The 25,385-nt window shown below is 59.1% G+C and overlaps 1 protein-coding gene across 1 annotated transcript; it reads left to right on the plus strand.

Annotated features, from left to right (window-relative positions):
* Nucleotides 1-761: 761 nt before the first annotated feature.
* ABHD17C (abhydrolase domain containing 17C, depalmitoylase) lies at nucleotides 762-24,395 on the plus strand. Its single transcript, XM_054713374.1, has 3 exons — nucleotides 762-1,476; nucleotides 18,805-18,984; nucleotides 23,414-24,395. The coding sequence occupies exons 1-3, from the start codon at nucleotides 854-856 to the stop codon at nucleotides 23,631-23,633; spliced, it is 1,023 nt and encodes a 340-aa protein (XP_054569349.1). The 5' UTR covers nucleotides 762-853; the 3' UTR covers nucleotides 23,634-24,395.
* The last annotated feature ends 990 nt before the right edge of the window (nucleotides 24,396-25,385 follow it).

Raw genomic sequence — 25,385 nt, forward strand, 5'->3', positions numbered from 1 at the left:
CTATCCACTGAGCCACACCGGCCGGGGCGCACGCGGTGGATTTCAATCGCCGAAGGAAATCTTGTTGGCGGTTCAGACCGCTTCCAAACCGTGGCCCGAAACCGGGGGGCAGGAAGTCGCCCCGCCAAGGGCCTGGAGTTACCCGCAGGGTGTCCCGTGCGCGTGGGCGCGCGAATGGCAACTCGGGGAGGCTGGCTGCCGGGCGCACGCGGGCCCGCCTGCCTTTCGCTGCCTCGGGGACCCTGTCGGGGGGCGGGGAGGAAACAGCCACGACCCCCCGGCCCCACGACCCACGCCTCCCGGGACAGAGACCCAGGAAGAGGCGGCCCGGAACGCAGCAGGCCCTTCCCACGCTCTCCCAGCCATTGCTCGGCTGGATTCCCCAGGGCCTCCGTGCCGCACAGAACTTGGGGATCCGGGAAGGGAACCCCAGGGGGCGGGCAGCGCGGGGCCACCTCCTCCCCGGAGGCCACCCGCTCCCCTTCACGCGGGCGCCCTGGGATCCCCCCCGGCGGCCGGTTCCCAGGCGGGGAGGGCGCGCGCCCTGAGCGCGTCCCGGGGCGGCGCCGCCGCGCGGTCCCCGGAAGTGGCCGGGGGAGGGAGGGCGGAGGGCGCGCGGGGGAACGGGGCGCCTCCGCCATGGCCGCCGGCTTTGTGCGCCGCGCGCGGGCCCGGGCCGTCCGCGCCTCCCCCGGGCGGCGGCGGCAGCGGCGCCGGGGCCTCCGCTGACCCGCCGCGCCCCGCCCCGCCCCGCCGCGCCCGCCGGCCCCGCCTCCCTCCGCGCGCTCCCCGCGCCCGCGCGCCCGCCTCGCTCCTGCCCGCCTGCCCGGCCGGCGGGGGCCCAGCCGCCCCGATGCCCGAGCCCGGCCCCAGGATGAACGGCTTCTCGCTGGGCGAGCTGTGCTGGCTCTTCTGCTGCCCGCCCTGCCCGAGCCGCATCGCCGCCAAGCTGGCCTTCCTGCCGCCCGAGCCCACCTACACGGTGCTGGCGCCCGAGCAGCGCGCTGGCCCGGGCCCGGCCGCCTCGGCCACTCCGGTCCCCGCCGCCCCGGCCGCTCCGGCTCCGGCCCCGGCCCCGGCCCCGGCGCACGCGGCCACCCCGATCCCCGCGGCCAGCCCGGCGGCGGAGGAGGGCGCGGGCGCGTGCTCCCTGCACCTGAGCGAGCGCGCCGACTGGCAGTACTCGCAGCGCGAGCTGGACGCCGTCGAGGTCTTCTTCTCGCGCACGGCCCGCGACAACCGGCTGGGCTGCATGTTCGTGCGCTGCGCGCCCGCCGGCCGCTACACGCTGCTCTTCTCGCACGGCAACGCCGTGGACCTGGGCCAGATGTGCAGCTTCTACATCGGCCTGGGCTCGCGCATCAACTGCAACATCTTCTCCTACGACTACTCGGGCTACGGCGTCAGCTCGGGCCGGCCCTCGGAGCAGAACCTCTACGCGGACATCGACGCCGCCTGGCAGGCGCTGCGCACCCGGTGAGCCCCCGCGCGCGCGCGCGCCCCCGGGGGGGGGGGCAGGGGGAGGGCGGCGGAGAGACGGTCCGGCCTGGCCCGGCCCGGCCCGGCCCGGCCTGGGCTGCGTGCGGGGCAGGGAGACGGGTCGGGTAGGGGGGTGCCTCCTGGGCTGTGCGTTCGCCTCCTGGTGCGTCCTGGCCTTGTCCCCCCCCCCCCCTTCCATCACCCCTGAGGTTCCTGGAGAGCCCGGACTCCGGAGGGTTTTGCCCGCTTGGGCGCGCACAGCTGGGTGCCCCCGGCCTTTCCCCCTGGCTGCGTCTTCTGTGGCTCTGGTCACCCCAAGTGGCGCGTGGGGTGCTCCCCGGCTGGAAGAAGGCGGCTGGGTTGGCGTGGAGTGTGTGTGTGTGTGTGTGTGTGTGTGTGTGTGTGTGTGTGAGTTGCAGCCCGGAGACGGAAGGTCCCTGGGGCTCCCGTGACCTTGGGCCGGGCACAGGGCGCCTGGAGACCTCTGCCTGCCTGGTTCCCGGGAAGCTCTGGAGTGAGATGGGCCGCCCCCCCCCCCCGCGCCCCCCAAAGGCTTGGCTGGGGGTGTGAAGTTGGTGCCCTGGTGGGCAGAGAAGCCGCGCGGGCAGGACGCGAGGGGTGCCCACCTGCCCCCCGCCGCCTGGCAGCCTTCCCTGAGCCTGGGCAAGCAACTCAGGGTGCTCATGGGTGTTCCAGGGGTTTGGGGGTTCTCTTTACCTTGGATTGGCATCCACCGGAGGGAGGGCCCTGGACGGGGCCAGGCTCAAGTTGAGGGCCATCCCGCCAGGGCAAACAGAACACTTGAGTTCCATTCTCCGCTTGGACAAAACTGGGCCAGTCACTTCACCTGGCGCCCTTTTTTTTTTTCTTTTTTCTTTTTTCTGTCTGTGACCTTCCCTCCCCCGCCCGAGGTCAGAGGTGGGTGGACAGACCGGGGAGGGTGTCTGCGGGGACATCCTCAGGGGACAGGGTCGCAGAATATGTCTGTGGGCACCCCTGTGGCCTTAACCCCTCCCTACACAGGTTTTCCCTAAAACGTGTTTGCTGAGGCTCAGTGGGTAGAGCGCCGGCCTGTGGACGGAAGGGTCCCGGGTTCGATTCCTGGCCAAGGGCGCATGCCCGGGTGGCGGGCTCGATCCCCAGTGGGGGGCGTGCAGGAGGCAGCCGACCCATGATTCTCTCTCCTCATGGATGTTTCTATCTCTCTCCCTCTCCCTCTCCCTTCCTCTCTGACATCAGTAAAAATATATTAAAAAAAAATAAACATAAAAATAAAATGTGTTTGCGGGACTTATTCAGGAGACCCTGTCCCCATTCCTGAGCCTAAAGGAGCTCGTACGTTATACCCTTTGCTGTTCTGGGGGGGGAAAAAATGGCTTGGACACCAGGAAGTCCTTAAGATGTCATGCATGTGGCCTCTCCGAGTGCTGAAGTCCCGTGTCACTGGGATCCCGGCTTTTCCGGGCAGACACGGATGTCGTATGCAAATACGTTGAGTCAGAAGCCACAGGTTGTTCAGAGCCACCTGTTCCGGGAAAGGGTGTCAAAGGTATGTTTTGCACACGGTCTGTGCGTTGCTGTCGGTGACGAAGGTATTCAAAAGAAGGGGTTGGGCCCGGCCGGCGTGGCTCCGTGGCTGAGCGTCGACCTAGGAACCAGGAGGTCAGGGTTCGATTCCCGGTCAGAGCATCCATCCCCCGTGTGGGGCGTGCAGGAGGCAGCCGATCCATGATTCTCTCTCATCATGGATGTTTCTCTCTCTCCCTCTCCCTTCCTCTCTGAAATCAATCTGTACGAATAAAACGGTAATATGCTAATTAGACCGGAGACCTTCCGGACATCCTTCCAGACAAAGCCATGGTGGCAGGGCTAAGGCAGAGGCGGTTAGGGGCAATCAGGCCAGGAGGGGAGGGCAGTTGGGGGCGAGCAGGCCGGCAGGGGGGCGCAGTTGTGGACAATCAGGCCAGGAGGGGAGGGGGAAGTTGGGGGGGAGCAGGCTGGCAGAGGGGAGGCAGTTGGGGGCGAGAAGGCCGGCAGGGGGAGCAGTTGGGGGAGAGCAGGCTGGCAGGCCGGCAGGCAGAGTGGTTAGGGGCAATCAGGCAGGCAGGCAGGTGAGCGGTTAGGAGCCAGCGGTCCCAGATTGCGAGAGGGATGTCCGACTGCCGGTTTAGGCCCGATCCCGGCAGTCAAACATCCCCTGAGGGGTCCCGGATTGGAGAGGGTGCAGGCCGGGCTGAGGGACCCCACCTCCAGTGCACGAATTTCGTGCACCAGGCCACTAGTATATATACATATATATATATGGATATGAAATAAGGGTTTGGCATTAGGCTTTCTTAATTGAGAGAGTGAAGTTCTCCCTTGAGTAGGTTTTATAATAAGATGCCTGTAGCGCCCTGTCCTTCCCTACCTGAGCGTCCGCATGGAGGGACCAGGCCCGCCCTTTGCCCGCGGAGGCAGGTGTGTCTGCGTTACAACATCTGTGAGGCGTAGCTGCTTCCTGGAGGCTCGGGTCACGCTCAGTTGAACGCATGGCGTGGTTCTGGAATAGGGCTTCGCTCTGAATTATCTGATGATGTATCTACATTTTGCACACGATGTGTTTAACATGAAGCCGGAACGCCACCCTCGACTGCCAGGCACGCCTGTCCAACTGGAGGGTCTTAGGATTCGAAGAAATCGTACACGACTTCTTGTCCTGGGCTTGTCACACCTTCTAAAATTATTATTATTACTAGAGGCCCGGTGCATGAAATTCGTGCATGGGTGGGGGGTGTCCCTCAGCCCAGCCTGCACCCTCTCCAATCTGGGACCCCTCTCACAATCCAGGACTGCTGGCTCCCAACTGCTCACCTGCCTTCCTGCCTGATTGCCCCTAACTGCTTCCCTGCCTGCCAGCCTGATCACCCCCCAGCCACTCCCCTGCCAGCCTGTTGGCCCCTAACTGCCCTCCCCTGCTGGCCCAGTCACCCCCAACTGCCCTCCCCTGCTGGCCTGGTCACCCCGAACTGCCCTCCCCTGCAGGCCTGGTCACCCCCAACTGCCATCCCCTGCTGACCCAGTCACCCCCAACTGCCCTCCTCTGCAGGCCCGGTCGCCCCTAACTGCCCTCCCCTGCAGGCCTGGTCCCCTCCAACTGCCCTCCCCTGCTGACCTGGTCACCCCCAACTGCCCCCAACTGCCCTCCCCTTTGCAGGCCTGGTCCCCCTCAACTGCCCTCCCCTGCAGGCCTGGTCGCCCCCAACTGCCCTCCCCTGCAGGCCTGGTCACCCCAACTGCCCTCCCCTGCAGACCTGGTCGCCCCCAACTACCCTCCCCGGCCGGCCATCTTTGACCACATGGGGGCGGCCATCTTGTACGAGGGCATGAGGGTCAATTTGCATATCGCCTCTTTGTTATGTAGGATTATTGCATTCACTGGCCGATTCTTGTATGTACCCTGACCGGGGGGTCAAACCCCTAACCTCGGCGTATTGGGACGATGCTCTAATCGACTAAGCTGCCCGGCCAGGGCCTCAGACCCTTTGGATGGTGACCCCCCACAGTAAGAAACACATTTTTATATCTTGATTCACACACACACACACACACACACACACACACGGATGTCTCTAGATCTGAAGCAAGTGGTTCAACACAGTATTTGATGTTTCCTAGGGCGGTGCACATGGCAGAATATGTTCTGTTTTATTGCACACTAGAGGCCCGGTGCACGAAATTCGTGCACTAGTGGGGGGGGGGGTGTCCCTCAGCCCGGCCTGCGCCCTCTCACAGTCCGGGAGCCCTCGGGGGATGTCCGACTGCTGTGGAGGCGGGAGAGGCTCCTGCCATCGCCGCTGAGCTCGCCAGCCGGGAGCCCGGCTTCTGGCTGAACGACGCTCCCCCTGTGGGAGCGCACTGACCACCAGGGGGCAGCTCCTACGTTGAGCATCTGCCCCATGGTGGTCAGTGCGCGTCATAGCGACCGGTCGTTCCGCCGTTTGGTCGATGTGCATATTAGCCTTTTATTAGGTAGGATTAAAAATAGAAGCCCTAACCGGTGTGGCTCAGTGGATAGAGCGTCGGCCTGCAGACGGAAGGGTCCTGGGTTCGATTCCGGTCAAGGGCATGTACCTTGGTTGTGGGCACATCCCCAGTAGGGAGTGTGCAGGAGGCAGCTGATCGATGTTTCTCTCTCATCGATGTTTCTAACTCTCTCTCCCTCTCTCTTCCTCTCTGTAAAAAAAAATCAATAAAATATATTTAAACAAACAAAAAAAAGGAACTGGGACCTGTGGCTCCAGAGGGAGCAGATCAAACTAGTTTGAAAGTATAAACCCACGCAGGTGAGTAACCTGGAGAACGAAGCTGAGAGTATTTCTGATGAAACATTTAAAAAAAAACCACATATATATTTTTATTGATTTCAGAGAGGAAGGGAGAGATAGAAACATTCATGATGAGAGAGAATCACGGACCGGCTGCCTCCTCCACGCCCCGCACTGGGAATCGATCCCACAACCTAGGCATGTGCCCTGACCGGGAATCGAACCCAGGACCCTTCAGTCTGCAGGCCGACGCTCTACCCACCAAGCCACACCAGCCAGGGTCCAATGTAAATGTTTTAATCTAGCGCAGTGGTCGGCAAACTCATTAGCCCACAGAGCCAAATATCAACAGCACAACGATCGAAATTTCTCTGGAGAGCCACATTTTTTAAACGTAAACTTCTCCTAATGCCACTTCTTCAACATAGACTCGCCCAGGCCGTGGTGTCTTGTGGAAGAGCCACACTCAAGGGGCCAGAGAGCCGCCTGTGGCTCGCGGGCCGCCGTTTGCCGACCACGGATCTAGAGCAACGAGAGAGCTGGGGCATTCGCGATTCCGCTCACCGCTGATAAACAAGAGACTCATGGCCTGAGTGCGAAAGGCAGATTTCGGAAGGTTTAACATTTCATCTTCCCGTTCATTCATTCATTCATTCATTCATTCATTCATTCATTCATGGGACCAGCCGGCCATGATCCGTTAAGCACACATGTAGCGATTCCGTGTGGTAGGACACTGTGGTAGGTCCCCCGGAGGGTCCCGAACCCCACGCTGACCCTGCGAGCTGTGAAAGTGCGGGTTCGATCTCAGCGGCATTTTGAATCTGTCACCACGCGGGGCCGTGTCGCGGCGTTCGTGTGATTTCGTGGGATCCGGAATAGGAAAACCCGTGAGTCCCGGGACGGTGGCCGGGTACCCCGGGTCGGAAGAGCGTCTGTCGGTGGCCAGCGACGTTTACCGTTAGGGCTCTCTGGGGTTGGCGTCTCTGGACGTGCTGGAGTGAATGACCTGGCATCTCTGAGGCCCTGTGGTCTCCGAGGGACCGGCCAGGCCAGCGAGGGGAGAGTGCCGGGAATCTACGGACTCCGAATGGGCAAGGGAACCTGTTAGGAAGGGCGTCCGGCGTCCGGCGAGAAAGCACGCGGATCCTTCCGGAAAGAAAACAGGCGACGCCCTGTACGAGACCGGCCCGCGAGGAAGAGCTTAACGTTAAAGCCAGGTGCGTGGAGACGGAGGGAGGTGCCCCGTGGGCGTGACTCCGTGGCTGGGCGTCGACCTGTGGGCCGGGAGGTCACGCGGCGGGGAGCCGTCCGTCCATGGTCCGGGCCGTCGTGAGAGTGCACCGAGGGACGCGGAAGGCTGATGGACCTTGAGCTTTGGCAGGGCCAGCGCGGCGCGCCGGGTTGTTCCGTGCTGAGATAGCGGTGGCTCGAAGCGATGTCCCCGACCTGATAGCCCCGAAGTAAATGTTTACTGATCTTTATTGGCCTTTGAGTCGGTCTGTCTGCTGCCTGCTGGCCGTGCCTCTCCGAGAGAGAGGTTTCAACTGGCCCCCGCCCCCCGTGCCTTCTAAATTCGCATTTCTTGTCGAGTGTTTTCATTGGTTCACGGCCCCGTCTTCAGATCCTGAACCCCCGCCGTAAAAGGTTGCGGCATCACGCTTCGATTCCCGGTCAGGGCACATGCCTGGTTTGCAGGTTCCATCCCCAGTGTGGGGCGTGCAGGAGGCAGCCGATCCATGATTCTCTCTCACCATGGATGTTTCTATCTCTCTCTCTCTCTCTCTCTCTCTCCCTCTCCCTTCTTCTCTTTGAAATCAATAAAAAAATATATTTTTTAAAATGATGCTCTGGCCGGTTTGGCTCAGTGGATAGAGCGTCGGCCTGAGGACTGAAGGGTCCCGGGTTCGATTCTGGTCAAGGGCACATGCCTGGGTTACAGGTTTGATCCCCAGTGTGGGGCGTGCAGGAGGCAGCCGGTCAATGATTCTCTCTCATCATTGATGTTTCTCTCTCCTCTCCCTTCCTCTCTGAAATCAATAAAAATGTATTTGAAAAAATGATAATGGCCCTAGCCGGTGTGGCTCAATGGATAGAGCGTCCGCCTGTGGACTGAAGGGTCCTGGGTTCCATTCTGGCCAAGGGCACATGCCTGTGTTGCGGGCTCCATCCCCAGTAGGGGGTGTGCAGAAGGCAGCCGATCCGTGATTCTCTCTCATCATGGATGTTTCTATCTCTCTATCCCTCTCCCTTCCTCTCTGAAATCAATAAAAATATATTTTAAAAAAATGATAATGGCAGTAATAATAATCCTATATAATAAAAGGCTAACATGCAAATTGACCGAATGGCAGAACGACCGGTCGCTATGACACGCACTGACCACCAGGGGGCAGACGCTCAATGCGGGAGCTGCCCCCTGGTGGTCAGTGCGCTCCCACAGGGGGAGCGCCGCTCAGCTAGAAGCCGGGTTCGCGGGGAGCAGGCCTAAGCCAGCAGGCGGACATCCCCCAAGGGGCTCTGGACTGCGAGAGGGCCCTGGCCGGGCGGAGGGACCCCCCTCCCCCCCAGTGTACGAATGTCGTGCACCAGGCCTCTGGTGATAAATAATAACCACCACCGCCTCCTGATGCATGCTCCAGCACATGCCTTCCACTTAGTAAGAGCGCAGTGGGCTGTCAGCGTTGCTTAGCGTGATCAGTACAACTAGTGGCCCGGTGCACGAAATTTGTGCACTCGGGGCGGCGGGTGGGGGATCCCCCAGCGTGGCCTGTGCCCCGTCCCAGTGCAGGAGGCCTGCAGACCCCTGGGCTGGCGCAGGGGGTCGGGGATGCGAGCCTCATGTCTCTGGGCCGGCACAGGGGGCGGGGACACAGCCTGCTGATCGGTCGTTACGCGACTCGTCCCGACCAATTTGCACATTATCCTCTTATTAGATAATTAGGGCTGTGGGGGCGGCATGCTCCGATCACGGGGAGCACCGGGTGCTTCCATCTGAAGGAATCTATACTAATGAAAGGGTAACATGCTAATGAGACCGGGTCGACCGGCCATCTCCCGTACGTCCAGCTTCCTTCCGGACAAAGCCATGGTGGCGAGGGCCGAGGCAGAGGCAGTTAGAGGCGATCAGGCAGGCAGAGGCAATTAGGGGACGATCAAGTCGGCAGGGGAGAGCGGTTAGGGGCGATCAGGCAGGCAGGCAGGTGAGCGGTTAGGAGCCAGCGGTCCCAGATTGGGAGAGGGATGTCCGATTGGAGAGGGTGCAGGCCGGGCTGAGGGAGCCCCCCCCTCCCCACCGTGCACGAATTTCATGCACCGGGCCACTAGTGTTTAAAGAAATCGCTTCCTTCCTTCCTTCACCCCCCCCCCCCCCCACACACACACACACACATGCAGATAATACCAGGGCGAGCCTCGCTCGGTGGGTGTGGGCCCGATGGATGTTTGCTTCATTTGCAGTGAAGAGGAAAGAGCGTCGTTGAGTGAGCCCGGCCTGTCCTGTTTTAGCTTTGGGGCACGGCCGACGCATTCGTATTTTTAAAAAATATATATATTTTTTATTGATTTCAGAGAGGAAGGGAGAGGGAGAGAGAGAGAAACATCCATGAGGAGAGAGAATCATCGATCCGTGTCTCCTGCACGCCCTCCACGGGGGATGGAGCCTGCAACCCGGGCATGTGTCCTTGACCAGAATCGAACCCGGGACCCGTCGGTCCGCAGGCTGATGCTCTCTCCGCTGAGCCAAACTGGCTAGGGCTATGCATTAGTAACTTTTTAAAAAATATATATTTTATTGACTTTTTTACAGAGAGGAAGGGAGAGGGACAGAGAGTGAGAAACATCGATGAGAGAGAAACATCGATCAGCTGCCTCCTGCACACCCCCTACTGGGGATGTGCCCGCAACCGAGGTCCATGCCCTTGACCAGAATCGAACCTGGGACCCTTCAGTCCGCAGGCCCACGCTCCATCCACTGAGCCACACCGGTCAGGGCTAAAAATATATATATATGATTTGTACAAATCTACGAATGCTCCCCCGATGCCTGGTCCCTCGGCTTCCTGTCGCGTCTTCGGGGCTCCTGGACCGCCTGCCGCTCATTGATAACTTCCTCGGTATTGATCAGCCGGAGCGTGTTCAAGGCCGGAGCTCCGCGGGAACCTGGAAACCGCCTGTTTCTGGGAAGCCCCGGCCATTCACGCGCAGGCGAGCGGCTACCCGCCGCCTCGGGGCGTCTCGTTCACGGGAATGAAACAGGGAGCCCCGACGGCGTCCAGGACACGCGTGATCCCACGGCTCCTCCGCCCGCCTTTTCGTTAAAGGGTTACGGTGAAACGCGGGCGGAGACGCTGAGCTGAAGGGACCAGCAAGCCCTGTATTCAGGCCACAGCCACAGAGGGAGGCTGCGGGCGGCAACTATAGCAGGATCCGTCTTCCTTTTTTTTTTTTGTTCATCCTCACCCGAGGATATTTTTTTCCATTGCTTTTTATTTTTATTTATTTACTAGAGGCCCGGTGCATGAAATTCATGCACAGGGGTGAGCGGGGAAGGAGGTCCCTCAGCCCGGCCTGCACCCTCTCCAATCCAGGACCCCCAGGGATCGGGCCTAAACCAGCAGTCGGACATTCCTCTCGCAATCCAGGACCGCTGGCTCCTAACGGCTCACCTGCCTGCCTGCCTGATCGCCCCTAACCCCTCTGCCTGCCTGCCTGATCGCCCCTAACTGCCTCTGCCTGTCTGCCTGATCACCCCTAACTGCCTCTGTCTACCTGCCTGATCACCCCTAACTCCTCTGCCTGCCTGCCTGATCGCCCCTAACCCCTCTGCCTGCTGCCTGCCTGATCCCCCCAACCCCTCTGCCTGCCTGCCTGCCTGATCGCCCTAACCCCTCTGCCTGCCTGCCTGCCTGATCACCCCTAACCCCTCTGCCTGCTTGCTGGCCTGATTGCCCCTAACTGTTTCTGCCTGCCAGCCTGATCGCCCCTGACTGCTCTCCCCTGCCAGCCTGATCGCCCCTAACCACCTTTGCCTTGGCCCCCGCCACCATGGCTTTGTCCGGAAGGACAACCGGAAGACGTCCGGTCTATCCAGTCTAATTAGCATATTACGCTTTTATCAGTATAGGTTTTTAAAAACATATTTGTATTGATTTCAAAGAGGAAGGGAGAGGGAGAGAGAGAGAGAGATAGAAACATCCATGATGAGAGAGAATCATGGATCGGCTGCCTCCTGCACGCCCCCTACTTGGGATCAAGCCCACAATCCTGGGCATGTGCCCTTGACTGGAATTGAACCCGGGACCCTTCAGTTTGCAGGCCGATACTCTATCCACTGAGCCACACTGGCCAGGGTGTAAGATCCGTCTTGCTCCAAAGCTGTTTTTAGGGGCTGTCCTGGGCAGAACCAGACGGGGGTAGGGGAGGTAGGGGTAGGGGGCGTGTAATTAGGTGGACGGCAAAGTTGTGCGATGCCAGATGGTTGTGCGCGGGTTCGACTTCCTGATTTATCCCCGTTGTCAGAAAGAGCTCCAGGAAGTCTCGGGGGTCTGTGCTTGTCATCGCTGCGTTTTTCAGTGATCCCTGGCGTCCTCCTAACATGAAACGTTCCTGCCATTTGCATCTGTACACCTTCCCTGGCCGGTAGCTCAGCTGGTTAGAGCGTCGTCCCCATACACCCAGGTGGTGGGTTCGACCCCCGGTCAGGGCCCACGTACAAGCACGAATGCATCAGTAAGTGGAACAGCACATCCCTGTTCCTCTCGCTCTCCTTTCATCCCTCTTTAAAGCCAATAAGTAAAACATTAAAATCCTATATAATAAAAGGCTAATATGCAAATTGTCCCCTTGAACAGGAGTCCGGACCGGGAGTTCAGCCGGGAGTTTGACCAGGGGGCGGGGCCAGCCTGCCTACTGCCACGGCCCTTCCCCTGGCCGGCCCCACCCCTGATCGCCCCCCCCACACACACACACCTGATCGGGGTGGGCCGGCCCGACCCCACCCATGCATGAATTTGTGCACCGGGCCTCTAGTATGTATGGGACAGGCTCCGTGAGGGCAAAGGCTGACCTTGTCCGGGAAGACACCGGCCTAGGAGGCGACCCCCCACCATCCCTGCTTCTCGTTCAAGTTTAATTTCAGACCATCCTGTGGGGTGACGTGAGGTCTCTGAGTTTGCAAGGCCGCCACGCAGGCCTCCCCTGAGCTGTCAGGTCAGCACGTGGCCCCTTTCGTCCACACCTGACCTCCTGGTTGCTAGGTCGACGCTCAGAGGCCGGGCTCCCTAATATTTTTTTTGGGTTTCTTTTCTCAGAATCCCAGGATCTGAGCGTGAGGAGGCATGAAAGATCTTACACATTTCAGTCCTCCAACAAACCCAGCCCCTGATGCACAGGCAGGCGGGCGGGCATTGGGTGCTGGGCTAATGGCTTGCAAAGTCTCTCATTGTTCCCAGGTTTTCTATGGCACAAAAAAAAAAAAATCTCCAATTTGCATTTGAAAGATGACTTTGAATACCCTTGGAGAGCCGCGTCCCCCCTCCCCCTCCGATGGAATTCCGTGTTTTTGTCTCAAGGGTTTTCTGAAGGAGAAGAATGCCCGGTGAACCCCTGCAAATCCATTGAAAGGGGAGGGAAGGAATTTTCTAAGGAGGTGGCCCCTGGAATGCCTTTGGGGGGGATTCCCCGCCCCCCATGGCTCTGCGGAGTTTGCCCTTTGTCCCCTGAGGTCTGATAAGATGCAGGTGGCAAAGGATTAGTCCAGGGAGCCCTGGGGCTGGGGGGGAGGGAGGACCTCCGGGCGGGGGGGGGGGGGGGGGGGCGGCGCCTGGGTTTGAATCCCCCGCCCTTGCTGTTGCTCTGTGCCTCGGTTTACCCTTCTGTAAACCGGTGAACGGACAGGTCGCGTTGGCTGTGAACAACACTAGCGAGGAACTGTTCCCCAGGTGCCGATATTGGCACGTGAAAAAGTGAATGTCAGCCCCCCGGCCCTGAGCTCAGGGGTTAGAGCCTCATCCCAATACGCCAGGGTGGCGGGTTCGATGCCCAGTCGGGGCACAGACAAGGATCAACCGGTGAGCGCATCGGAAAGGGGGACAACACAGCGATGCTTCTCTCTCTCAAATCAACAAATAAGCCCCGGCCGGTGTGGCTCAGTGGGTAGAGCGTCGGCCTGCGGACGGAAGGGTCCCGGGTTCGATTCCGGTCAAGGGCATGTACCTGGGTTGTGGGCTCGATCCCCAGTGGAGGGGCGTGCAGGAGGCAGCCAATCCGTGATTCTCTCTCCTCATGGATGTTTCTCTCTCTCCCTCCCTCTCCCTTCCTCTCTGACATCAATAAAAATATATTTAGCCCTGGCCGGTGTGGCTCAGTGGATAGAGCGTCGGCCTGCGGACCGGAAGGGTCCCGGGTTCGATTCCCGGTCAAGGGCATGGACCTTGGTTGCGGGCACATCCCCAGTGGGGGGCGTGCAGGAGGCAGCTGATGGATATTTCTCTCTCATCGATGTTTCTGACTCTCTATCCCTCTCCCTTCCTCTCTGTAAGAAAAATCAGCCCAGCCTGCACTCTCTCCAATCCAGGACCCCGCAGGGGATGTCCGACTGCCTCTCGCCATCGGGGACCTCGGGCTCCGAACTGCTCGCCTGCCTGCCTGATTGCCCCTAACCCACCTCTGCCTGCCTGCCTAATCGCCCTTAACTGCTCCCCTGCCTGCCTGATCGCCCTTAACTGCTCCCCTGCCTGCCTGATCATTCCTAACTGCTCCCCTGCCTGTCTGATCGCCCCTAACTGCTCCCCTGCCTGCCTGATCATTCCTAACTGCTCCCCTGCCTGCCTGATCGCCCCTAACTGCTCCCCTGCCTGCCTGATCGCCCCTAACTGCTCCCCTGCCTGTCTGATTGCCCCTAACTGCTCCCCTGCCTGCCTGATCGCCCCTAACTGCTCCCCTGCCTGCCTGATCATTCATAACTGCTCCCCTGCCTGCCTGATCGCCCCTAACTGCTCCCCTGCCTGTCTGATCGCCCCTAACTGCTCCCCTGCCTGTCTGATCGCCCCTAACTGCTCCCCTGCCTGCCTGATCGCCCCTAACTGCTCCCCTGCCTGTCTGATCGCCCCTAACTGTTCCCTTGCTGGCCTGATTGCCCCTAACCACCTCTGCCTTGCCCTGCATCTGGGACCCAGGATTTCCTCCTCCAGCTGGTTGCAGGCACCCGGGACCCCGGCTTCCCTCCCTGCGGCCAGCCACGGCTGCAGGCACCCAGGACTGTGGGGCGGGTGGCTTGTCCCTCTCCCAGGCCACAGCCCGGCTGGTCCCCATTCCTCTCTCCCCAGTGTTGAGTGTCTGAGCAGTTCCAGCACAAGGGCGTGAGGGTGTGACGGCCATTTGCATATTAGCTCTTTATTATATAGGTTATATAATAATAATAATAATAATTCGAAATCGCTCACTGCCTCTGTATGCCAGCCTGGTCGCCCCCAACTACCCTCCCCCCCCCGCCGGCTTGGTCACCCCCAACTGCCCCCCCTGCTGGCCTGGTCGCCCCCAACTGCCCCTCTTGCTGGCCTAATCGCCCCTCATGCCCCCCCCCCCCACCAGCCTGGTCGCCCCATGCAGCCTGCTGTTCAGTCATTTGGTCGTCCCTCACTAACCGCCCCCCCCCCCCCAAGCCGGCCTGGTCGTAGGCAGCCATCTTGTGAGGGCGTGATGGTCAATTTGCCTATTACCTCTTTATTACATAGGGTTGGATTGCTGACTGTTAACTCTCCCGCGCCCACCTAAGAAAAAGAAGCAGGTGTCCATCATCTTACCTTTTATCCAATCCCAGGGGTTCCCCCGCTTTGCTTCCTCCCGCCTCCCTCATCCATCCCCTGTGGATTTCCTGTCACCCACCTACGTCCCCTCCTTTGATGGCAATGTGTAAAAATAGGCGGAACACAGCCATTCTCCGGAGCGTCATCCCCCCCATCCGCTGAGAATTCTGCTTCCCGGCAGTTGTCGGCTCAAACAAACCCACAGAAAACCCTCTGCAGGTTGGAGTGTTTTCGCACGTGAGCCGCGGCTTTCGAATGATTCGGTCCGCTGTGTGCGCGCGGTCCAGCCGCGTCTCCCTCCCTCCGGGACTTCCCTCCCTCCCTCCGTGCTGTTCAGTTTTATTTCTCACTCCCCCGTCAGTCCCTCCTGAAGTGGGTCTTAAAGAGCCAGGGTGACCTATTTTAAACGCGTCGGCCCGTGCATTTAAAATCGGGCCAGCGGGCCCTTAACCGGTGTGGCTCAGTGGATAGAGCGTCGGCCTGCAGACCGAAGGGTCCCGGGTTCGATTCCGGTCAAGGGCATGTACCTTGGTTGTGGGGTCATCCCCAGTAGGGGGCGTGCAGGAGGCAGCTGATGGATGTTTCTAACTCTCTCTCCCTCTCCCTTCCTCTCTGTAAAAAATCAATAAAATATATATATTTTTAAAAATAATAAAATCGGGCCAGCGTTTCCTCCCGAATGGCAGGAGTTCCCTTTCGCGATGGGGAGTGAACATCCCTAACACCCCCGCCCGCCCCCCCTCCCATGTCCGTGGGGCCTCGAGGAAGGGGGCTCCCCGAGCCGTGCCCGCCCAGGGACGTGCGATTCATCACGCCAGCTGCTCGCGAGCTTGGCATTAGCCGTTCTCATAAGGGTTTATCCACGGAATCCCAGATTGGAGTCTTGCGTGTTTTTTTTAATGCATTTTTTATTAATTTCAGAAAAGAAGGGAGAGGGAGAAGGAGGGAGAGAGAGGAAGAGAGAGAGAGAGAGAGAGGGGGAGAGAGAAATAGAAACATCCGTGACTAGAGAGAAACATCACGGATCAGCTGCCTCCTGCACGGCCCCCACTGGGGATGGAGCCCACAACCCGGGCGTGTGCCCTGACCGGGAATCGAACCGGGACCTCCTGGTTCCTAGGTTGACGCTCAGCCACGGAGCCACGCCGGCCGGGCAGGGCCTGTGTACTGGCATCTTGTATGGTTCCGGCGGGGGAAATACTGATTCTTTTTCACCGTTTTTTGTTGTTGTTCTTGTGAATCCTCCCCCGAGGGTATTTTTCCATTAATTTTTAGGGAGAGTGGTAGAGAGCCATCTGGAGCGAGGCCGCTGGCCCGCTGGGGTGGGTGGGGATGGTGGGCCCGGCCCTGCCCCCCCTGCTATCCTCCGTCTTCCCCGCAGACACCACCCCTCAGCACCCGGCTGAGCCTCACGTCCTGGTCCTGAGGCTGTGGGACTGGGAAGATCGGCCCCGCGTGATATTATTATTATTGTTGTTGTTGTTGTTGTTACTAGAGGCCCGGTGCACGAATTCATGCACGGGTCAGGTCCCTCGGCCTGGCGGGCGAACAGGGCCGCGGGAGGTTGGCTGCTGGGAGCGCACGGACCACCAGGGGGCGGCTCCTGCGTTGAGTGTCTGCCCCCTAGTGGTCAGTGCGCATCACAGCGCTCGGTCATTGGGTCCTTTAGGCTTTTATATATAGAGATTATTTTAATCTTCATTTGAGGATATTTTTCCATTGATTTTCAGGGAGAATGGAAGAGAGAGGGAGAGACATAGAGAGAAACGTTGATGTGAGAGAGAGAGAGACACATCGATGGGTTGCCTCCTGCACCCGCCCTGACCAGGGCCCGAGCCGGGGAGGAGCCTGCCACCGAGGCACGTGCCCTTGACCGGAATGGAACCCGGGACCCTTCGGTCCGCAGGCCGACGCTCTATCCACTGAGCCACACCGGCCAGGACCCGGTCCTTTTTCGAGTGCCCGTGGGGCATCATGGAGAATAAATCTCCGTTAGGTACAGTCAGGTATGTCACGAGGCACCCGGTGATGCGTGTGTGTCAGGGAGCAGCTTAGTAAATGGCGTGAGGGGAGCCCTGGCCAGTGTGGCTCAGTGGTTAGGCATCGGCCTATGAACCAGGAGGCCAGGGTTCGATTCCCGGTCAGGGCACAGGCCCGGGTTGCGGGCTCCATCCCCAGTGTGGGGCGTGCAGGAGGCCGCCGATCCACGCGTCCCTCGGACATCCATGTTTCTCTCTCCCCTTCCTTCCTCTCTCTCTCTCTCCCAAATCAATTAAAAAAAAAACTTAACATGACAGGAGAGGTGCGTTCCATTTTAACGGCAGAATTTGACATTTTCACCCGGATAACGTATTCACGCCGTGATAAGTCAGACAGAAGCAATGAGGACTAAAAGCTAACAGAGACCCCGGCCGGCGTGGCTCAGGGGCTGAGCGTCGGCCTAGGAACCAGGAGGTCAAGGTTCGATTCCCCACTCAGGACACGTGCCCGGGTTGCGGGTTCGATCCCCAGTGTGGGGCGTGCAAGAGGCAGCCGGTCCATGATTCTCTCTCATCATGGATGTTTCTCTCTCTCTCTCTCTCTCTCTCTCTCTCTCTCCCTCTCCCTTCCTTCTGAAATAAAAAAAATCTATACTAATAAAAGGGTGATATGCTAATTAGACTGGGAGACCTTCCGGATGTCCTTCCGGACGTCCTTCTGGACCAAGCCATGGTGGCGGGACTGAGGCAGAGGCGGTTAGGGGTCATCAGGCCAGGAGGGGGGGCCAGTTGGGGGCGAGCAGGCCGGCAGGCGAGTGGTTAGGAGCCAGCAGTCCCGGATTGGAGAGGGTGCAGGCCAGGCTGAGGGACACCCCCCGCCCCCGTGCACGAATTTCGTGCACCGGGCCACTAGTATATATATTTTAAAAAATAATAAAAATAAAATAAAAGCTACCGTGGCCCCTCCCCCCCTCCCCCAGCACCCGGGGGCGGGCGGCTTTCAGAGTACCATGGGCTGACGCTCTGCGGAGAAGCAGGATGGTTTATCTTGGCCGTCCCTCCCCGCTGGCTTCCTCTGCTATTTCCAGGGTCGGAGGGTTATTTTTGGGTCCCCGCAGGCAGCCTTTGCGATGCTAAGTAATGCGCTCGTTCATCCCGCCTCTGCCTCCAAGATCTCCCGTACCTGAGCCCGCCTCCCCTCCTCCCCGCAGCTCTCCCGCGTCCCCTGCGGCCTGGAGGGGGTGGGTCCCCCGGGCCCTGCTCTCCCCGCCTCTGTCACCCAGACTCCTGGGTTCTCCCCTCGTCCCTGCCACGCTCCATCTCTCCGTCCGGCTTGTCCGACATCCTGTCTTCAGCTGTGTGACCTCTTCCCCGAGTTAACTTTCTAGGTCGGGCATAGCTTTTCTTTTCTTCTCTTTTCTTTTCTTTCTTTTTGTTCTCCTCCTGCTCCCCCTCCTCCTCCCCCTCCTCCTCCCCCTTCTCCTCCTCCTTCTCTTTCTCCTCCTCCTCCTCCTCTTCCTCCCCCTCCTTCTTCTCCATCTCCTCCTCCTCCTCCTCCTCCATCTCCTCCTCCTCCTCCTCTTCCTCCCCCTCCTCCTCTCCCTCCTCCTCCTCCTCCTCCTCCCCCTCCTCCTCCTCCCCCTCCTCCTCCTCCTCTTCCTCCCTCCTCCTCCTGCTCCTCTCCCTCCTCCTCCTCCTCCTTCTCCATCTCCTCCTCCTCCTCCTCCTCCCCCTCCTCTCCCTCCTCCTAGAGGCCCAATGCATGAAATCCATGCACGGGTAGGGTCCCTAGGCCTGGCCAGCGATCAGGGCCAGTTGGGGCCTTCCGGATGCCAGCTGGGGCCTCCCTTCCCTGGCTGCTGGCTGGGCCCTTCCTTCATTCCACACCTCCCCCTGGTGGTCAGCACACATCATAGCGAGCAGTTGAACTCCCAAGGGGACACTTTGCATATGAGCCTTTTATATACATAGATGGATGTCAGAGAGGAAGGGAGAGGGGGGAGAGAGAGAGAAACATCCACGATGAGAGAGAATCACCGATCGGCCGCCTCCTGCACGCCCCCCACTGCGGATCGAGCCCGCCACCCGGGCCTGTGCCCCGACCGGGAATCGCACCGCGACCTCCTGGCTCCCAGGTCGGCGCTCCGCCACGGAGCCGCGCCGGCTGCCGGGTGGTCTTGGTCTCTCCCTCTTCCCTCCGCCGGCTCACGGCGCGCTCCTCTGGCCCCGCAGGTACGGCGTGAGCCCCGAGAACATCATCCTGTACGGGCAGAGCATCGGCACCGTGCCCACCGTGGACCTGGCCTCGCGGTACGAGTGTGCGGCCGTCATCCTCCACTCACCTCTCATGTCCGGCCTGCGCGTGGCCTTCCCCGACACCCGGAAGACGTACTGCTTCGACGTGTTCCCCAGGTGAGCCCGCCCGCCCCCCGGTCCCCGTCCCCTCCGACCCCGGCCGTGGAGGTGAGCGGGACGCGCCCACCGGGCGAGACGTGGGCCTCGGGGTGTGGTCCGCCGGCCGGATGGACCCGGTGGCGCCGGAGGGCCTCGCTCGCTCGGACCCGCCTCCCGGCCGTCTGTGTGGGATGCCGAGCTCCCAGGGGTCGGAGTTCGTGCCCCCGGGGGAGCCACGTGCATGCAGACGGGGTGGGACGAGGCGCCCAGCGTGGGCCGCTCACGCCGAGGAAAACGGCCAGCGCCCACACGTTTGCTTGTGGTTGTTCACCCTCACCCCGAGGACCCTGTTCCACGGGCTGGTTTTTACTCATTTTTTACCTTATTTTTAAAAAATAGATTTTATTGATTTTTTACAGAGAGGAAGGGAGAAGGAGAGAGAGCTAGAAGCATCGATGAGAGAGAAACATCCATTAGCTGCCTCCTGCACGCCCCCCACCTGGGGATGTGCCCGCAACCAAGGTCCATGCCCTTGACCGGAATCGAACCCGGGACCCTTCAGTCCGCAGGCCGACGCTCTACCCACTGAGCCACACCGGTTAGGGCCAGATTGGTTTTTAGAGAGAGGAAGGGGAGGAGGGGGAGAGACAGAGAGAGAAACACGGATGCGAGAGCCACATCCATAGGTTGCCTCCTGCAGGCGCCCCAGCCAAGACCGGGGAGCAAGCCTTCGTACCACCAAGCTCCGTGCCCTTGACCAGAATCGAACCCGGGACCCTTCCGTCCGAGGGCTGGCGCGCTCGGCACTGAGCACTACCTGCGAGAAACTTTTCTTTTTTTTTTTCAATCCTCACCTGAGGGCGTTTTTATGGATATTCATTTATTTATTTTAAATATATCTTATTGATTTTTTACAGCGAGGAAGGGAGAGGGACAGAGAGTTAGAAACATCAATGAGAGAAATATCGATCAGCTGCCTCCTTCATGCCCCCTACTGGGGATGTGCCCGCAACCCAGGTACATGCCCTTGACCGGAATCGAACCTGGGACCCTTCAGTCCGCAGGCCGACGCTCTATCCACTGAGCCACACCGGTCAGGCCTCATAGATATTTAGAGAACAGGAGAGAGAGAGAGAGCAAGAGAGAAACATTGATGTGAGAAAGAAACATCCATCGCTTGCCTCCCGCGTGCTCCCCGACCCGGGATCGAACCCTGCACCCCGGGCCTGTGCCCTGACCGGGAATCGAACCGGGACCTCCTGGTGCACGGGCCGACGCTCAGCCCCTGAGCCACGCCGGCCGGGTGTGAGGGTTCCGACGGTCCTTCGGCGGTCGCCGGGGGTGAAGTGTGGTCACGAAGTTGTGCCTGACACGGCCTGCCTCGCTCCCAGGCAGGAGCCGGGGGACCCCTCGGGAGGGGGGGGGGCAGTTCCGAGAGGTGGGTACCAGGACTGGGTGCACTCCGTGCCCTGGGAGCGCCCGGCTCTGCCCTCTCCAGGGCTGCGGCCCGGAATGCTGAGTGGCCGGCGGGCGCCTCCCGGGCCGCCAGGTTGGCGCTGAGCTGGGAACGAGAGGCCGCTCGGTGGCCGAAAGGGAGGTGCTTAGGGTGCGTGTGGGCAGCCAGGCGAGGGGTTGCCCTGGCAACAGAGGGAACAGCTGTTTTGGAATGACCCTTCAGTGAGCACGGATCGCAAAACACAGCCACAGCCCTGGCCGGTGTGGCTCAGTGGATAGAGCTCCGTCCTGCGGACTGAAGGGTCCCGGGTTCGATTCCGGTCAAGGGCTTGTACCTTGGTTCCGGACACATCCCCAGTGGGGGGGGGTGCAGGAGGCAGCTGATGGATGTTTCTCTCTCATCGATGTTTTTCTATCCCTCTCCATCTCCCTTCCTCTCGGAAAAATCAGGAAGGGAGAGGGAGAGAGAGTTAGAAACATCAATGAGAGAGAAACATCCATCAGCTGCCTCCTGCACGACCCCCACTGGGGATGTGCCCGCAACCAAGGTCCATGCCCTTGACCGGAATCGAACCTGGGATCCTTCAGTCTGCAGGCTGACGCTCTATCCACTGAGCCACACCGGTTAGGGCCCCATTTTCTTTTTTTAAAAAATCTTTATTTTTTTGAAAGTATTAGAATGTCTCTCTTTTTTTATTCCATTGACCCCTTCTAGCCTGCCCCACCTCCTCCTTTAAAAAAATTTTTTTTTACCTATTTGTTTTAGAGAGAGAGGAAGGGAGGGAGGGAGAAAGAGACATCGATTTGTTGTTCCACTTATGCATTCATTCCTTGATTTTTTTTTAAAAAAAAAATGTTTTTATACCGTCAGGGACTTCCACACTTTTTTAAAAAATACTATTTTATTTTATTTTTAGAGAGAGACAAAGGAAGAGCGAAAGAGATGGAAACATTGATGAGAAAGAAACATCCATTGGCTGCTTCCCGCATGCCCTCCACTGGGGATCCCGCCCAAAACCTGAGCATGTGCCCTTGACCGGGAATTGAACCTGGGACCCTTCGGTCCGCAGGCCGATGCTCTATCCATTGAGCCACACCGGCCAGGGCCGGGACGCATCTTTTAAATGGACCGTCATCGGACTCACACATCTTAGAAGAAGTCCCTTGAACGTTATGTGCGGGGGAAGGTAGTTTATAAACATGACTCTTTTTCTTTTTAATATATTTTTATTGATCTCAGAGAGGAAGGGAGAGGGAGAGAGAGAGGTAGAAACATCCATGATGAGAGAGAATCCTGGATCGGCTGCCTCCTGCACGCCCCCCCACTGGGGATCGAGCCTGCAACCCGGGCATGTGCCCTTGACTGGGAATCGGACCCGGGACCCTTCAGTCCGCAGGCCGACGCTCTATCCACTGAGCCACACCGGCCAGGACTATAAACATGCCTCTTAACCTGCGAGGCTGTGGCTGCCGCCGCCGTGGCTCTCATCTTGGCCGGGGACACGGCCCGGGCGAGGCTTTGCCATCCTCCTGGCGTCTCGCTGGGACAGCTGTTTGCAGGCGGGAGGAATGCGGGTGATGTCAGAGCCCCTCGCCGTCTCGGGGGCCCGGCGATGGGGTTTGTCTCCCTGAGTTTCGGTCCCTCCCTGCTAAACAGGTGACCTTTCTTCTCGTCCACGTCCCCCGTCCCACGTTCCACGAGGTTTCATGTGCAAAGGGCGAAAGGCTCCCGGCTCTGGTCAATGTTTAACCCACCTGAGCTATTGGAGAGAAAGGTCCCTAAGACGCCCAGCTCTGGGGTTGAGCGTCGACCTAGAAACCAGGAAGTCAGGGTTCGATTCCCGGTCAGGGCACAGGCCCGGGTTGGGGGCTCCATCCCCAGTGGGGGGCGTGCAGGAGGCGGCCCATCCGTGATTCTCTCTCATCGTGGATGTTTCTCTATCTCTCTTCCTTCCTCTCTAAAATCAATAAAAAAATATATTAAAAATTGCATATCAATGTCCCTGGCCGGTGTGGCTCAGTGGATAGAGCGTCGGCCTGTGGACTGAGGGGTCCCGGGTTCAATTCCAGCTCAGGGCACATGCCCAGGTGGTGGGCTCGATCCCACCGTGTGGGGCGTGCAGGAGGCAGCCGATCCGTGATTCTCTCTCATTGTGGATGTTTCTCTCTCTCTTCCCTCTCCCTTCCTCTATGACAATGGTCGGCAAACTGCGGCTCACGGGCCACACGCGGCTCTTTGGCCCCTTGAGTTTTTAGCAGAGGCCAGCTGAGGAGTACCCTCATTAAGTTAATAACAATGTACCTACCTATATAGTTTAAGTTTTAAAAATTTGGCTCTCAAAAGAAATTTCAATCGTCGTCCTGTTGATATTTGGCTCTGTGGACGAATGAGTTTGCCGACCACTGCTCTGTGATGTCAATAAAAAGTACATTAAGAAAGAATTTCTAGCCCTGACCGGTGTGGCTCAGTGGATAGAGCGTCGGCCTGCGGACTGAAGGGTCCCAGGTTCGATTCCCGGTCAAGGGCACATGCTCGGGTTGTGGGCTCGATTCCCAGTGGGGGGCGTGCAGGAGGCAGCTGATCCATGATTCTCTCTCATCATGGATGCTTCAATCTCTCTCTCTCCCTTCCCCCTTCCTCTCTAAAATCAATAAAAATGGCCGAAACCAGTTTGGCTCAGTGGATAGAGCTTCGGACTGAGGGGTCCCGGGTTCGATTCCGGTCAAGGGCATGTACATTGGTTGTGGGCACATCCCCGGTGGGGGGTGTGCAGGAGGCAGCTGATCAATGTTTCTCTCTCATCGATGTTTCTAGCTCTCTTTCCCTCTCTCTTCCTCTCTGTAAAAAAATAAAATAAAATCAGTAAAAATGTATTAAGAATGATTTTTAAAAAAATAGGATTTCTAGAAAAAGAGGAGGAGGCTGGTGACATCGTCTGTGAGCTTCACTAACGAGTCCTTTCTCTCTCCCCCGCCCCCTCTCTCTCCGCAGCATCGACAAGATTTCTAAGGTCACCTCCCCAGTGCTGGTCATTCACGGGACGGAGGACGAGGTCATCGACTTCTCGCACGGCCTGGCCATGTACGAGCGCTGCCCGCGCGCCGTGGAGCCGCTGTGGGTGGAGGGGGCCGGGCACAACGACATCGAACTCTACGCTCAGTACCTGGAGCGGCTAAAACAGTTCATCTCCCACGAGCTCCCCAACTCCTGAGGGCGCCCCGCTGCCTGACCTCAGTGACAGCCAGCACAGGCCCTCCGCTCCCGCACACGCCCTCCCCGGGGGGCGGCCGCGGCCACGGCCACGGTCAAGGTCAAGGTCAAGGTCACGGCCGGCGACCGGGAGGAAGCACCTGGCCGGGACGCGAGCGACCTCACCCGAGAGCCGGCGAGGCCTCGGCCGCGTAGCTAGAGAATTTCTACTAATTCACACGCCTCCCGACACGGTCCTGCTGTGGCTCCCAGCCCGTGGCCCCGCGGGGGGTCGGGAAGGAGGGCTGGGGGGCGGGGATGCTGGGTAAGGATGCTCCCAGCTGCGTCTCTTCTTCACGCACCGCTCGGGGTTCATTTGGGCAGGACCCCCTTCCCCCATCTCCCCCCACCATGTCCTCCGCATTCACGGGGTCCGTCCGTGGGGGAAGTTGTGCTAGAGCTACTGAACACTGGTGACAACAATTCCTTAACCTCTCCTCTTTTTTGGTTCATCCTTGCCCGAGGCTATTTTCCCATTGGTTTTTAGAGAGAGGGAAGAGAGAGAGAGAGAGAGAGAGAGACATCGATGTGGGAGAAACACATCGATGGGTTGCCTCCTGCACCCACCCCCGACCAGGGCCCGGGCCGGGGAGGAGCCTGCCACCGAGGTCCATGCCCTTGACCGGGAATCGAACCCGGGACCCTTCGGTCCGCAGGCCGGCGCGCCGCCCACTGAGCCACACCGGCCGGGGCCCTTAACTTTCGCCGACCTTTCCCCCTCCCCGCCCCCCAACACCGGATCATCGTAAGGGCAATCGACTGGATCCGCCCTGGCCACGCCGTTAACACTGGAATATTCGTCAACAGAAAGAAATGGGGTGTGGTTTTTTGTTTTTTTTGTTGTTTTGTTATTTTTTTTCACGTGTCTGTTCGTTACCCGTCCACAGACCTTTCCCCGTGCTGATGGACGGGTTGGCCTAACCAGAGCCCCGCCCGCCTTTCCCTCCCAGCAGACCCTCCCGTCGGCGTGTGACACAGTCCTGTGGGTATGTGCTATCACCTTACGCATCGATCCCTTCATGGGTACTTGGCCCCACCCCCCTCCCCCCCGCCCCGCCCGCCCCCGTCAGGATTCGTCCATGAACTGCGGGTCCCTCCTTTGTAATGTAAATGATTGGATACATTTTGTTAATAGGTTTTTATTCCTCGGTTTTGCTATTAAAAAAAAAAATTTTATACCATTTCCAAGACCAAAAAAAAAAAAACACAAAACAAAACAAACAGGAAGAAGAAAAGAAAATAAGAAAAGGACCAGCTGACGCGTTGAAGAATTTATGCCCCTAAAATTCCACGACGCGCATCTTTGGATTCCAGCCGGGTGGTGGGTTTTGACACTGGAGCGGCACCTTGTACGCGTCAGACACGGAGACGTTTGCCGTGGCCGCACGCGCGTCTTGGGAGGGGGTTTGGGTTTGGAGGTGTGTTGGGGGGTTTTCGTTTTGATTTTTTTTTTTTCCTCTTTTGTTTTTTCAAATGTAAAAGCCTTAAATGTACTGTCAGCCTCCGGCCGTGATAAAGCGGGACCGCGGCCGGTCGCCGGGCCGCGCCCCGTGGCTCGGACGCGGCTCGGCGGCTGCAGGTCACGGAATAAAGGATGCATGGATCAGAGGCTGGGCCCGTGCCTGCGTTTTCCTTCTCGCCCTCTGAGAACAGTAACGACGACGAGCCATGCGTCCTGTCCCGATGTCGAGGAAACCCTTGGGGCTTCCACAGT

The sequence above is a fragment of the Eptesicus fuscus genome, chromosome 25 (assembly GCF_027574615.1).
Source record: "Eptesicus fuscus isolate TK198812 chromosome 25, DD_ASM_mEF_20220401, whole genome shotgun sequence".
Lineage (NCBI taxonomy): Eukaryota > Metazoa > Chordata > Mammalia > Chiroptera > Vespertilionidae > Eptesicus > Eptesicus fuscus.